This window comes from Eptesicus fuscus, chromosome 21 (assembly GCF_027574615.1).
Source record: "Eptesicus fuscus isolate TK198812 chromosome 21, DD_ASM_mEF_20220401, whole genome shotgun sequence".
NCBI classification, from domain to species: domain Eukaryota; kingdom Metazoa; phylum Chordata; class Mammalia; order Chiroptera; family Vespertilionidae; genus Eptesicus; species Eptesicus fuscus.
In genome coordinates, this window is record NC_072493.1 from 25,963,128 (window position 1) to 25,978,936 (window position 15,809).

General features: G+C 54.8%; 1 protein-coding gene across 1 annotated transcript in view; it reads left to right on the forward strand.

Moving 5' to 3' along the window:
• Positions 1–3,123: 3,123 nt before the first annotated feature.
• The window catches only part of C21H16orf74 (chromosome 21 C16orf74 homolog), a 33,470-nt gene continuing 20,784 nt past the window's right edge, over positions 3,124–15,809 (forward strand). The window contains exons 1-2 of the mRNA XM_054710662.1: positions 3,124–3,246; positions 13,756–13,806. Of these exons, the coding sequence (XP_054566637.1) occupies positions 13,779–13,806 (28 nt within the window). The 5' untranslated portion in view covers positions 3,124–3,246; positions 13,756–13,778. The remainder of the gene's footprint in view (positions 3,247–13,755; positions 13,807–15,809) is intronic.

The following is a 15,809-nucleotide window of genomic DNA, read 5'->3' on the forward strand; positions in this document are numbered from 1 at the left end:
GGGTGAGGTGGGGCTGAGGGGACTGGGGGACTCCAGCTGGATGAGGTGAGCCTGAGGGGACTGGGGGACTGAGGCTGGATGAGGTAGGGCTGAGGGAACTGGGGGACTCTGGCTGGATGAGGTGCGCGGCACCTGCCACCCCCCAGCAGGGCTGAGGGGACTGGGAGACTCCAGCTAGATGAGGCGGGGCTGAGGGGACTGGGCACTGCCATCTTGTGGCTGTGGAAACTGCCATCTTGTGAGGGTGTGGCAGTCAATTAGCATATTCCCTCTTTATTAGATAGGATAAGCCTCCACGTACCCATCCCTTAACTTCAGCAATTATCAACATTATTTCATTATTGTTTTATCTCTCTCCACCCCACCCTCATTTTGCCACCTTTTTATTTTCCTGAAGTCATTTAAAGCATACCTAATCTTCATACTAATTTAGTAATAAATACCTTTTCCGTATGTATCACTAAGGGCTTTGTTTTTTCCTTTTATTTTATTTATTTATTTATTATTTATTTATTTATTTATTGTTTAAAGTATTACATGAGTAGTACATATCACTAAGGGCTTTAAAGACGTGGTGATACCACTATCACATCTATTAAAATTAGTAATAATTTTTATATTATTTAGTACCCAGACCGTGTTCAATTTTCCACTATTATCTCACAAATATTTGTTTTGTCCAAATTGGGATCCATACAGGTTTCACACACTGCATTTGTTGATTTGTCTCTTCAGTTTCTAATCAATGGCTGCTGATTAACCTCACCTGCGAGTTTTTACAAAACGCCCATGTCTACCTGGACCAATTAGGTCAAGATTGCTAGGTGAGCTGGGCCTGGGTGTTTGCTTTATTTATTTTTATATGTGTTCAGTTCCCAATGATCCTGGCATGCGGCCAGGGCTGGAAACCACTAGGACATACTCAAGGATTATCAACTGGCATGAGGGGTTGTGGCTCTGAGGGACAGGTGACAATGTCTGGAGATGTTTTTGGTTGTCACAACTTGTGAGGGGGTTGAAACCAGGGATGCTGCTCAGCATCCAACATCCTACAGTGCCCAGGATGGTGCCAGGACAGAATGATCCAGCCCCAAATGCCAAAGTGCCAGAGTGCTGGGCATTGAGAAATTCTGATACTGAAGCACAAACCACACCACCCTCGGGGGTGGGAGGAGGCCTGGAGTCTGGGTGGGGAGCAAATTAAATTGGATTCTTTTTTTGTTTGTTTGTCTTAATGTTTGTTTGTTTTTATTGATTTCGGAGAGGAAGGGAGAGGGAGAGAAACATCAATGATGAGAGAGAATCATTGATCGGCTGCCCCCTGCACGCCCCCTACTGGGATTGAGCTCACAACCCGGGCATGTGTCCTGGACCGGAATCGAACCAGCGACCCTTCAGTCTACAGGCTGATGCTCTATCCTCGCTATCCAGGGAGACAAACCAGCTGGGGCAAACTGGATTCTTTCCATTCCTTATGTCAATCCCATACAGTTGACAAATGGAATTCTCCTGGGCCTACTCTCATTAGGGGCCCCTCCCCTCCCCAACACCCTGTCTCCTCCAACAGGTTAGGGTTGGGCTAACTCCCCACTCCCCAACCCCACCCCCACCCCCGAGACAGGTGGCTTCTCTCTTGGCTTGAACAGGAGAGCCCAGGATTGGTCAAAATGCACCCCTAACAGCAGGGGCCCCAAGGCCCCTCCTGGTATCCTGTTCACTGTGGTACCCATTGGGTGCCCAGGGCAGAGCAGATACTCAAAAGTGTTTGTAGAAATGAATGAATCCCCACTTCTTCTTGTGGAAACCAGGGCCCAGAGACAGGCCGGTCTCATAACCAGCACCCAGCATCCGGCCTGCTCACAGCTTCTCCGAAAAGATCCTTCTCCACCTTCTGGAACAAGAATGTGAGCGGTTGTGCCCGCTATTCGGGCTTCCCCGCACCTCTGCTGCCACCATTAGAGGAGGCAAAAGGACCCAGGACCCTTGGCAGCTGATGGAAGGGACATCAGCCCCTAACCCTGCCCCCTTCTGTCCTGTTTGGGGAGGGCATTTCCTGCCTGTCACTCCGGACTTAATAGGGTCAGGGGAACCAAGGTATTGCAACATCTTTAGGAATGACTCTAGGGGAGAACACACAGCTCAGATGCCAACTCTACTTCTGCAACTCATTTCTTTCCTGCATTCACCAAAGAAGTGTCACTGGCCTGCTCTGTGACTCAGTCTCCCCTCCTAACCCTCCAGAAGGACACAGAACATGGGGTGTGGAAACTGGCAGGAAGAACACGTGGCAGGGGACCTCTTTTGTTCCTCCTGGCAAGCTGGGTATGTGCCTGCAGAGGCCGCCTCATGGTGGGAGCCTCCTAAGAAACCCATATGGATGAAAGGGGACTGGGAATTACTCCCGGCTGGGAATCACCAAAACCCTGGAGCCCGCTGAGCGGCAGGGAGGCAACTCCTGACACCCCCCTCTTGGGCCCACCCCCAGAAGTGGGGTGCAAAAGCACGTGCAGCGAGCCAAAGGGCCAGACCCTAACGGGTGAACCCTCCCTTTGATCACTAGAGCCACCTGAAGCCCCACAGCTCCAGCGACAAGATAGAGGTGGGAGGGGGAGCACACTGCTTATGTGACCCCAGGGCCCAGCGCAGGGGGGTGGGGAGATGGGGAGCCTCCCACTTCTCCTCTTCCCTCTCCGCAGCCAGGCGGTGGGGCCCACTCAGGCATGACCACCGGTATGGTGGAAGGTAGCACCCTCTTCACCACCCCGGACTGGGATGCACAGCCGCAGGCAGCTTGGCACCCAGCGCAGGGGAGGGGCGCATGTGGAGAGCCCCCACTGGACCGCCGCCCAAGCTTTCCCTGGCTTCCCTCCGGGGAGGGCCAGAGGAAACTGAGGCGGGCCCGGGGAGTCCGGGATGCCAAAGGCGCGGGCGGGTGCGTCCCAGGCACTCTCCCCAGGGGGGCAGGAGGTGGGGGAGGCGGGCGGGTCCCGCTCCGCCCCGCGCCGCCCCAGCTTCTGGCCAGTGCGATCCGGCGCCCGCGGGCAGGGCGGGGCCGCAGTCAGCACCGCCCCGAGGGGCCGTCCGGGGCGGAACGGCCCCCCAGCGCCCTCCCCGGCCCGGGCCATGACCCCCGCTGCTCTCTCTTGCAGGCTCGTTGCCGCGACCACCCGAGTCCGGCCGCCACCAGCGCCCGGAGGGGCCCCGCGCGCCCCGTGTGCGGCTCCGCAGTGAGCCCACCAAAAAGCGGTAAGTGCCCCGCCATGCGCGCCCCGGGGTCTGGCCCGCGCTGCCCACCTTACCCCCCACCCCTTCCAGGAGACGCCGCTCTTCCCGGGTGCCGCAACCCCGTTGGGCGGCGTACACGCCCCGCAAGCTGGGGGGCAGGGGGGGGGGAGCCCCGGGAAGGGTGGGGGGCCCCTCGTGGGTCCGGGAGTCCCCCTAACTTCCAGCAGACTTTTCTGCGGAGAAGCGGTTTTGGGGAAAGTTGGGCCCCCTCTGGCCGTGTTGCAACTTACACCGGGAGGTGGGGGTGTGTCCCTGCGCGTGGAACCTCTGGCCCCCACTCTTCACCTGACACTCTGCGCTGTCACGAGTTCCTTGGGAAGGGACCAGACCGTCGTCATTCCTCAAAGCTGGAAGGGAGCCCGGCCGGGGTGGGGGCAGGAGGCCTCGAGAGGAACCATTTCCCCTCTATCGAGTATTTCAAAATATATTATTTATGAACCGCCTCACTTAGGGGCCCCCTTCGCTTCCAGGGCTTCAAAGCGGGTTGCAACCGCAAAGGGCGACCGGTGCGAACGCGCACGAGCGACTTCTGGCCCACTGAGCTCAGCGGAACTGGGGGGGAGGCACTCTTTGCAAAGCGGGGACCCACCGCTCTGCTTGGCTGGCCCTGGGGTAGTGGGCACTTCTCCCAGGCTGCCCCTGACTGGCTGTTAGGCCTGATCGAGTGGAGAGAAAAGTCTGAGCAGCCCTGCGTCATTGAGAAAGAGGAGTTGAAAGGCAGGCAGCTCTGGGGTGGGGGCTGGGGGTGGGCCCGGAGGGTGGTTTTCCCTTAAAAGGGGGATACACCTATGGCAGCCTTGATGTGCAATCATTCACTGTGTCCTGGATGTAGGTTATTCAATAAACACAGATTGGTACCACCATCATCCCCCCTCCCCCCCCCCCAAAAAAAAAAAGAAAGGCAGCGTCCTCCCCTCCCCCTCCCCCAAGGCACTTAGGAGATAGCAGCCTTGGTGGGAAACACCCCATCTCACCGAGAGGCACACCTGACGCCCGCAGCAGGCTCTGGCCTTCCCTGCCCAACTCCCAGGAGTGCATGGGGGACCCTGTTTGCAGCTGGGTTAACTCAAGAAAACACCCCCTTACCTGTCCAGGCCACACCCACCTTGGATTCTGTGTCCCTGCCCCTGGGTACTGTTTCTTCTGGAGGGGAGGGAGGCAGTGTATTTATGGAAAGACTTAATCCCTCTGCCAGCTCCAAGGAGGCTGCAAGCTCTGGTGCCTAATCTCTGCTCCCTGGAAGCCCTTCTCTTGCTGGTGGGGTCCTTGAGCCCCCGGTGTAGATAAGCTCTGGAGACTTGAAACGGGAACTCCCCTACGTGGACAATAGAACACTGGTGTTTATTGTTTATTGAGAACCTGCCGTGTCCCAGGCCCTGCACTAAGTGCTGGTGCCCATCACCTGCGTGCTCTCTTTTCACCCTCTGACCAGATCGTTATATTCCCGTTTTACAGATGAGGACACAGAGGCTTGTAAAGGTAAAGTGACCTAAGGTCACGGGTGGGTACGTGGCAAGCCCAGGCCTTGAACCCCTAGACCTCACATTGAGTTGCTCTTGAATATAGCAGAGGCTAGGCCAGGCCTCTGAGACCACAAGTGTACCCCCCACCCCCCTTAAAAGGTTAAGGATAAGTGTAATACACACACAGTAATAGGGACACATCAGAAGTGTACATCCAGATCAAGAAACAGAATTTCCCCCAGGAACCTCATCTTGCCCCTTGCAGCCCCATCTCCCCTTGGAGCCAGTGGGTGGTTCTGTGTCTCCCCCAGGCAGTGCCACATCATAGTTACTTTTTATTTGGTGCAAAGAACACATTAGTTTACTTTAATCTTTGCACTGAAAACCCGCACAGGGAGTGAGCTGGCAAGCACTCAGGGGCCGTGGGCTGTAGTTTGTGACTTCTCTCTTCAAGGCTGCTATAAAAACAATTACATGCTTTTAAATGAACCCGATGGTTAATTAATCATTAACCTGACTTCTAATAGCGTACTCCTGGTTTTTAAATGAACATTTCTATTGACATATAACGTGGAAAGGTGCACAAATCATCAGCCTTGAACTTGACCGCAGGGAGGCTTACAGGAGCAGTGGGCAAGTGCTTTGCTCCAAGTTACTTGGCCAATCAGTGGGAGGCCAAGGCCAGACCCCAGCTGGCCCAAGACCCTGCCTGGTGACAGAAGTAGCTGAGTATTTCAGTGGGCACATCCTTTTTCACTTCCTGTTGGTGAGTCCCTGTGGGCCGGGCAGCTGCCCTGCCTCCCCCAGAGGAGCTCACAGCCTCCTGCAGGTCCGTCCATGGGCTAAAGCCAGGAAGATGCTCATGTTTGCACTCTGTGTACCAGGATAGAAGGCATGTTAACGCTTGTAGCATCTGTTCCCAGCACAGTCCCTTTGGCTGGAATTACAGGAATTCTCATCCTGTGGCAGAAAAGAAAATGCCTTTTTTCTAAAGAAGGAAGAACACCAAGATTTGCCATGTGCCTACTTGGGAGCCGGGCATGGCCCGTTAGTGCCTTCTTCCCTGTGTCTGCTGTAAGGAAGTGCTCTGAGAGCTTGCCCAGAGCCTCCCAGCAGGGAGTGGAACCCGGTTCCATCCTGTCTGGTGGGTCCACCCACCTAGGCAAACAGTCACATTCCTCAGCTGTGATTCTTCACCCCTGCCCTTGGTCCTCAAGTGAGGTCTTTGTGAAGGAGGTAAGGTGAGGCACCATGGTGAGTCATGGCCTCCAAAGGGGTATTCTGATTTCATCTGGGAGGTGGCTGTACAGAGACCAGGAAAGATCAGGCTTCTAGCCTGACCCTGCCTTTCACTCACTTTCTCTCTCCGGGCCTCCAGGGTCTCATCTGAGAAACCCGGGTATGAGAAATAAGACAAACTCTGAATACGGTTGCCAGATTTAGCAAATAAAAATGTAAGATGTGCCCTGGTTGGAGTGGCTCAGTCGGTGGGAGCGTCGTCCCGTTCACCGGAAGGTCACTGGTTCAGTTCCTGGACAGGGCACATATCCAGGTTGCAGGTTCCATCCGTAGTGGGGGCTCCTATCTGGGTTTCGAGTTCAGTCTCCGGACAGTGTGTATCCTGGAGGCAACTGATGGGTGCTTCTCTCTTTCCCTTCCTCTCTCTAAAATCCATTTTTTAAAAATAAAAAATAAAAACATATCCTCAGGTGAAGATTTTTTAAAAAATATATTTTATTGATTTCAGAGAGGAATAGAAAGGGAGAGATAGAAACATCAATGATAAGAGGGAATCATTGATTGGCTGCCTCCTGCACGCCCCCTACTGGAGATGGAGCCCGCAACCCGGGCAGCATGTGCCCTTGACTGGAATCGAACCCAGGACCCTTCAGTCCGCAGGCAGACGTTCTATCCACTGAGCCAAACCAGCTAGGGCCTCAGGTGAAGATTTAAAGAATAAAAAAAAGCAAGATGCTCACCCTGGCTGGTGTTGCTCAGTGGTTAGAGTGTCTTCTGCATACCAGAGGGTCTCGGGTTTGCTTCCAGTCAAGGGCACCTACCGGTTGGTGCAGGAGGCAAACTCAATGGAAAAAAAATAGCCTTGGGTGAGGATTAACAACCCCCCCCCCCCCCCCCGCCAAAAAAAAAAACCAACCAAGATGCTCAGTTAAAGTTGAAATGCAGATAAATGATGACTAATTTCCAGTATGGGTATGTCCCATGAAGTAATTGGGCATCCTGTATTTTATCCGGCAACCCATCTCTAGCCACTTCCAGGTCTAGCTTTGTGATTCACTCCAGGAAGATTTATCTCACATTCTAGAGACCAACATTCATGATCCACAAAAGTAGTAACTGAAGGGAATCGGCCAGAATTGCAAAACCAGGGTCGCTCCGGCCAGTGAGTGGTTCTCGTGTCTCCCACAGGCAGTGCTACACCTTAATCACGTTTCACTCTGTGCAAAGAGCACATTAGTTTACTTTTCTCTTTGCATTGAAAACCTGCAGGCGGTGAGCTGGGTGAGCTGGCACGCACTCACTGCTGTGGGCTGGTAGTTTGTGGCTTCTATCTTCAAGGCTGCTGTAAAAACAATAACAGACAACTTGGCCGAGTGTGTCCTCTCCCCTGGAGATGTTCACGGTTTTCGAGAGGGCTGTGCGGTGTGCAAAGCAGCAGATATCCATCTATCTCCCCACGCTCAGAGGAGGGGCGGACCCCTGCAGGAGGAAGTGAGTTTTTATCTTTGTCTGTCACCAGAGAGGATCCTGTCACGGCCATTGGTCTGTAGGGAGATTTTTATGCTGGGTGCAAGAAAGAACCTGTTCTACTTCAGGCTGTTGTGCAAATAATTAACAATCTGATGTTTTGAAGGGAACATAAACAGAGCCTGATTCGATATGAAAGGGAGTTTTTCACACTCCTGCAAATGTGTGAAAGAGAAAGAACGTTTATACCTAAGCAGTTCTCTGGACCTGACTGAGCTCGTACCATCTTGCCACGCTAAGGGCCCCCTCCCGTTAACTCTTTATTTTCTAATGACGGAACGGTGTATCTTTGTAACAAATTCAAATGATGAAATGTGTTGCATGTAGAATGATATCGCCCTGAAGCGTGCGGCCAGATCGGCTTGGGCTTGGTCGGTCGGCCTCCCAGAGCTGTGGCTTATTAGCACCTGACTCCTCGAAGCTCCATTCCCTCACCTGTGTGATGGGGACCGCAATGATGTTGCTCTCTTAGGGCGCTGTGAGGGTCCAGTGGGGTCATTTCCATCATGAACCCAGCCCACGGCTTGGCCTCTTATATATATATATATATATATATATATATTATTATATATATATATTATTGATTTCAGAGAGGAAGGGAGAGAGATAGAGAGATAGAAACATCAATGATGAGAGAGAATCATTGACTGGCTGCCTCCTGCACGGCCCCTACTGGGGGGGATGGAGCCCACAACCCAGGCATGTGCCCTTGGCTGGAATCGAACCTGGGACCCCTTAGTCTGCAGGCCGACGCTCTGTCTGCTGAGCCAAACCGGCCAGGGCAAGGGTTTGGCCTCTTGAAAGCATTAGCGTGGTACCTATCAGCTGTTACTGTCAAGATGACAAGGAAATTTAGGTAAGAGTAGCCCCACACCCACAGTTAGGCATCTGTCTGGCTCCCATTCAGACAGGTGTAGAATCAAGCTTCAACCCCTCCTTTCCAAACATCACAGCCCATTTACAGGGGAGGGGTTCCTCTCCAGTAAACGCATCTGTAGCCTCTGCTGGGGGCTGGCCCTCTGCCTGGAAGCCCTGATCACAGAGGGAGTGGAGTGGACGGGCCGTCCACACTCCCACAGGGAGCACTTCTGATAGAACAGGCCACACCCACACGGAGGATCAGACTCGGGGCCGTATAGCCCTGGTGCCTCTGGCGGTCCTAATGCAGTGCCTCACAGGAGTACTCAGTAGTGATGTTAGGACAGTGATAGTGACAGTGACGATGACAATGACAACAGGAACGACTGTCCCAGAGGTTGGGGGCAGGATGCCTGTTCCACAGATGAGCACACTTGGCCTGGGGGGCAGGACGTCAGACGCAGAGGGACAGGTGACTTGCCTAAGGTCACACAGCCCCTCCGGATACCTGGTTCTCATTCCTCCCCCCACTCCCCAGCCCACTGCCTTGTTCTGTCCTCGGGGGGAGCAGAAGCACAGTGACGAGGGTGACGGCAACGTGCTGCGTTGGGATGAGAAAAGTGGGCTTGCGTCAACTCTGCATTTGGGAATTTAAAAACCTGAAATAGAGCCCTAGCCGGTTTGGCTCAGTGGATAGAGCATCGGCCAGTGGACTGAAGGGTCCCTGGTTCAATTCCAGTAGCACATGACTAGGCTGCAGGCTTGATCCCCAGTAGGGGGCGTGCAGGAGGCAGCCGATCAATGATTCTCATCATTGATGTTTCCATCTCTCCTCTCCCTTCCTCTCTCAAATCAATAAAAATACATATTTTTTAAAAACCTGAAATAGAATTGCTGCACATAGACATGACCCTTGATGCGATGTTTGCCCGACTCCTGCCCTGCAGTTCCCTGGACCCAGGCTGGGGCCACTCCCGGGTCCTCATCCTTTGGTTTGGTTGTTTTCTTCCTTCCCTGAGGGTTTTGAGATAGTTTTTTTTTTGTGTGTATGTGTGTGTGTGTGTGTTTTTTTTAAGTCACAAGCTTTGGGGACAAAACCTGTCAGTTCAGGACAACTCGTCTGGGAGGTGGCGCTCCTGAGGATGGCGGAACACAGAGCCTTCCCCGGGCCAGAGAGGTTCCAGGAAAACGGGGTCTCCGGCACAAAGCCGCGCCTTGCGTGCTGCTGCTGGGAGGCGGCGGTGCTGGGCACGGAGGAGATGTAACCTGTTGACTTGCCCCGCCTCTGTCTGCTTCTCTTTCCTGTATCGACTTCTTCTCTTGAAATACTTTGAAGTTTCCCGAAAAGGTGCAAGAGCACAGTGTTCCTGTCCACCCAGCACAGGCAGAAGCACGAGCCACGTGTGCCTCCTCGGCTCTCTCTGGACCTACTCGTGCGTGTTATGCTTTTCTGGCTGAACTGTTTGAAAGTTAAGTTGCAGAAATGAGGACCCTGACCCCAAACACTTCAGGGTTTCCTAAAAGCAAGGACCCCCTCACAGGACACAGCACGGTGCTCCAAGTCGGAAATCGGAACATCGGGCCTGTTCTGTGCGTGGCAGACAGTTGTCTCCCCTCTGACTCTCTTATTATTTTCAGACACACAAGTCTGTGCTGAACCCCCATTTCCCAGTGTCAGCAGCAGACAGCACCCCCTGCCCTCACTGGACGCCTGCCCTGTGCCCTGTGCCACTCTTTTCTCTGGAGTAGTTTACAGCTAAGTCCTGACATTGATTCATCTGAGGACTTCATCGTAAATCATTGTTCAATCCCCGGGATGGGATGTGATGGAAAATCTCTTGAGTGGGCTGTGACCAGCACTTAAAAAAAGAGAGAGAATAGACCATAAAATCAGAATGCGCTGTGCAGACCGTGTGTGTAAGGCTGTGATGTTAAGAGTCTTTCTTACGGTGGCCACCAGCGTTCCTGGGTTTATTTGTGGATGATCTGACCTTGGCTGCAGGACCCCTGAGGGGGGAGACCCAGCCTGGGGAGGGCTGGGGAGAGAGAGGTCAGGTCTGTGCTACCACCCACCCCAAAGCCCTGCCTTTGGAAGTATGGGCTCTTAGAGTCCAAAGTGCTGGGCTTGAACCCTGGCCCCACCATTTGCTACGCATACGGCCTTGTGCGCATTAACTAACCTCTCTGTGCCTCAGTTTCCCCATCTGAAAAGAGGTGATGGAAACGGTCCCAACCTCATGGGGCTGTTGTGCGGGCTGATGGACCGTGAATCTCTGTCAGGGCTGGGCACACAGTGAATGCTCAAGAAAGGTGCCCTGTGTCCCCGCAGGGCTGGCCTCGGCTCTCTCCTCCTCCAGCCCCAGCCCATCCTCTGGCACTGAGAAGGAGAGCTTCCTTAGCATCTCATCCTCCACGTTAGAATCCCTTCAAGAGCTTTTCTTTCCTTTTTTTTTAAAAAAAATATTTTTATTTATTTCAGAGAAGAAGGGAGAGGGAGAGAGAGCGCGAAACATCAGTGATGAGGGAGAATCATTGATTGGCTGCCTCTTTGGAGCCCATGCACGCCTCCTACTGGGGATCGAGCCCACAACCTGGGCATGGGCCTTTGGTGGGAATCGAACCTGGGACCCTCCTATCCGCTGGCTGACACTCTATCCACTGAGCCACACCAGCTAGGGCCCTTGGAGAGTTTTTACAGTGCCTTAGGCCGCACCTCCGGCCAATTACTCTGGATCCCTGGGATGGGACCCAGGCACCGTATTTTTTAAAAGCACCCAGGTGATCCCGCTGTGCCGGGAAGATGCGGCGCTTAGCCTTTCAGCGGTAATGAGCATCCCTGGGGCGTGTAGAGCATCTCCCGAGCCTCCAGGAGGGGGGTAGGGTGAGGCCTGAGAGCCTGCATTTCTCACAGGCTCCCCGCAGGGCCCGCACTGCTGGTCCGGGACACACTCTGAGGACTGAGACCCTGAGGCCCTAGAGAAAAGGCCCCGCCGGAGACTGCTACCTCCCGCCCGTCCATCTCTGTCCTAAACAATAGCAGCTGACACTTCTCTGTGCCCAACACTTGGGGAAGCCCTTTTGCAGCCATCTCCCCTGACGTGTAGTTCTCGCTGCTACTTGAGGCTGCAAGTGCATCGGCCCCATTTTAAAGATGAGGAAAGTGAGGTCTGGGGTGGTTAAGGAGCCTGCCTGTGGTCACATGGCTGAGCCAGGCTCTGGTCCCAGCAAGGAGAGCTGCCGCTTCTAAGCGGGGAACTCTTCCTTCCATACACGGCTGTCCGGAGGCTCTCCCCATCCTTCTCTGTCTGCCTGTCTCTCTTTCCTGCCCTCTCAGGATCTTTCTCCCTCCCTCTCTCCCCTCTTTCTCAGTCTCCCTGACTCCATCTCCTGGTGCATGTTCCCCGTACCTGCCCCACAAATCCCACCTGGCTGAAATGGAAGCCTCTATCCTGCCCCTCCTCCACACCAGCCCCCTCTGGGGTCCCACCCTCTCCCCAGCCTGTGTGTCACCTGGACTTCCAGCTGCTTCTCCCTCCCACTGCCCTGCTGGCTTTGGAGTTCAGGCCCCACATTTCTGGGCCAGAGCAGAGCTTCTCGGGCCTTAACAAACACACAGGTCCGAGGGGGCCTTGTTAAAATACTGATTCTGGCTCGGTGTGTCTGGGTGGGCCGGCGAGGCTGCATTGCTAACGGGCTCCCGGCGGTGCCGAGGCTGCTGGCCCAGCAGCACCACCCATGTAGCAATGTTCTGGAGGACCTGGTGTTTCCTCGCCGGCCCCTGGCCTACACACACCCCTAGAATGCAGACTCGCTGCTTGGTGCCCTCCCAATAACCTCTGGACCCTGTAACCAGCCCCCCAAAGCCCTCAAGGTGCAGCTCATCTTATTCCTGCCCCGACCTCCCACCCTCTTGTTCCTCCCGTGGACCACGCCCTTCTTATCCTCTGGACCTTTGCACATTCTGTTCCTGAGGCCTGAGAGGCTGTTCCCTGCTTGTCCCACTCCTGCCTACTTTTAGGGACGTGTTCCTCAGGACTCCCAGACTGGGCAGGAACCTCCTTCTGACCCCCTCCCCACTCTGCTTCCCCTGAGCTCACCATGCCTCTGTCAGGTGTAGTTTGTGTGTCTGTCTCCCCTGCTAGATTCCGGTGTGGTGCCTCATTTGGCCTTGCATCCACCTGTGTGGGGTCCTCTTTGACATCAGGTGCCAGGATAGGGAATGTGTAGGAAATGGGGATGGGGCTGGGAGGTTGGGAGGTCCGACACCAGGGAATGAGGGAGGGTGGGAGGGTGGAGATCATCCAAGAGTGGTTGGTGAAGCGAGTTGCCCGTCGGGAGCACCTGCCTCAGATCCCAGCTTCTGGCAGGAGGAGCAGTCCCGGGGCTGGGCCACACACCTGTGTCAGAGATCTGAGGGGCACTTGTCATGGCCACCCTTCACCCTCGCCACTCATCAGCCTGGCACACAGGCATGAATTCCAGGCTGGGGCTCCCTGTGGATGAAGGGGTGAGCTCCCCCCCCCCCGCCCCCATCATCACCTCTCAAAGCCTCAGGGAGTCCTCCAAAGTGGAAATAAGAGCCTCGCCTTCCCAGGAAGGCCTGCAGAGCCTCAAAGGCCCCTGTGGGGTGGGCCTCGGACGGGGATCAGGGCAATCCCGGGTTAGAACCCCAGCTCCACTCTTCGTAAGCTGGATGGCCTTGGGCAGGTGACCCCACTCTCTGAGCCTTGACTTCCACATCTGTAAAATGGGGGCAGAAATAGCTCCGCACAGGGTTGTTGCGGAGGATTGAATGTCAAGAGCACGGCCAGCTGCTGCCTCTATTCATTGATTACTCCGAACGCTAAGGAGGCATCACATTGCAGGAAGATCGTGGGAACACTGGTTGGGACAGTTTCAATGCTCATGGACTGGAGGCTCACACCCCGTATAGCTTCATCTGTTACATTTCCAAACACTCTGCGTTTTAGAAGGGGGAAACCCATCATGGTGGGCTTCGGGCCACCCCCGCAGCCTGGCTGAGGGTCCTCACATCAGGAGGTCCTTACTCACCACGAAGTCAGCCAGCATCTGTGGCCCCTGAAAGCAAAGACCAGGTGATGTGGGTTCCGCTTTGTCAGCCCCGGCCACGCCCTCACCGTCACCTTTACCGAGACCGCAGCCGGCCTCCCGCCGGTATATTTAGCTCTGAGGCGCCTGAAAGTTTTTTCCGCCAGCACAGACTCAGCTTTGAGCAAATTCAGCCCAGATGTAGTCAGCAGGCACCGCGACCTGGAGGCCTCCGTTTCTCTCCCCACTACTTCCTGTTGTGCACCCATCGGGGCAGGGGGTGGGGGCCCGGGCACACGTGGCCAATACAAACAAACCTCTCCTTTCTCTGCAGGCAGGCGGAGGCGAGGCGCCGACATGGGGCTTAAGCTGTCCTGTCTGAAAGGTAAGGCAGGCCGGCTCTCCCTCACCAGCTCTGATGTGGGGCGAGAGGGTGTGGCAGTGGGGGGAGGGTAGAGCTGAGCCCCTAGTGTTGCAGCTGTGGAGAGGGAGGAGACCCTCCCCCTGCACACAGTAGGCACCCTTTAAGTGCTTGCTCTGACTTGGAGGGCTCCTCCAGGCCTTTCCTTTCATTGGCAGTTGAGTGACCTGGGAACGTGGCAGCGCCCCCTGGGCCTCAGTTTCCTTCGCAGAGGCATGAATTCCAGGCTGTGGGGAGTAAGGGACAAGAGGCTCTAGAAGTGGGTGCCAGGCATGCACAAGGTATTTGCTCTCCACCCCGCTGGCCTGTTATCACCGAGATAACAGGTTCAGCCTGCCAGAGGCTGAGGAGGGCAAGTTGGGAGGGGGGAAAGCCAGCAGGGAGAAAGTTCTAGAAGGACACAGAATCACTGAGAAGGGTTGTAGGCGTTGGCAGAGGCAGCCCAGACCTCTGTCCTGTGCTCCAGACCTTTCTGTTCAGAGTCTGAATGACCCAGGGGCACCCAGGCCAATATGGCCCACACGGAGACCTCCCCTCAAAGCCCATTCGTTATTGCATAACAAGTGCTCCCCCGCCCCACGTCTCCCCAGCCTGGACCCTGGGCGTCTCCCTGGGGGCCCCTCCCACACACAGCGTGCTCAGCAGCCCTGACTCTCCTCCTGGATGTCGGGGGCCGGCCCTGGCTCCTTCCCTCTGCCTCAGGAAGTCAGGAGGCCCGGAAGGTCAGGCCGGGATGAAGGGCCTTATCCTTCAGGTTCCATTCCTTCAGGTCCCTCAGCTGGGATGAGTGAGCTCCAGGAGAGCCTCTGGTTGGTCCAGCTCAGGGCTCCCACCTGTCCTTCAGTGGGGGGCGGGGCAACTTGATGGACAGTGCCTCCCAGACTGGGTGTAAGTAGGGAGCAGTGGCTCCCCTGGAGAAAATCAGCGTGTTGTTCGCAAAATGGGCATGGGGTGCTAGAGAGTCCTAAACAACCACGTCCCTCCAGGGCCTGGTCCCTCTGAGGCTCCAGGCTGAGCCCAGGCAGGAGTTGGGGGCGGTGCTTGCTGAGTGAGTATCCATGGGGGATGTAGGTCCAAAGGTTGGGTCCAGAGACCAAACCTCAGAACTCCGGGACCTTCTTCCTTTGACTTCACTGCGGGTCTCCCCGGTGCCTGGCACAGAGTAGGTGGTCAGAACACACTTTTTGTTTCTGTTTTTTTTGTAGCAAAATACACTGAGTGGCCAGATTATTATGATCTCTGAACGCATAATAATCTGGCCACTCAGTGTGTGTGTGTGTGTGTGTGTGCGCACGTGTGTGTGTGTGTGTGTATTAGAGGCCGGGTGTATGAATTCGTGCATGGGTGGGGTCCGGCCAGCCTGGCCAGGGGGAAGGGACATGGGCGGTTGGCTGGCCTGCCTGCTGGTCGAACTCCTGGTCGAGGGGACAATTTGCATATTAGCCTTTTATTATATAGGATATACACACTGAGTGGCCAGATTATTATGCATTCAGAGATCATAATAACCTGGCCACTCAGTGTATAACATAAATCACCGCTTGAACTGTCTAAGTGTACAGTTCAGTGGCATTGAGCACATTCACGTTGTTGTGCAACCATCACCAGCATCTACCTCCAGAACTTTTCCATCTTCCCAAACTGAGTCTGTCCCCATGGAAAACTAACCCTCTATCCCCCTCCCCTGACCCCCGGTACTCCCATCCTACTTTGTCTCTGGATCTGACTGCCCTAGGGACTTCACATAGGGAATGGTGCAGTGTTTGTCTTTTTGTGACTCGGCATAAAGTCCTCAGGGTCCTGCCGTGTGGCCGCGTGTGTCCGAATTTCCTTTATAAGGCTGAGTAATATTCCGTGTGTATGGTTTATCCATTCATCCCTCGATGGACCCCAGGCTGCTTCCACTTTTGGCTGCTGTGTCAGGACAACTTTGACAAAAACAAGCCCCTAAAGGGAGCTCTGGGGCC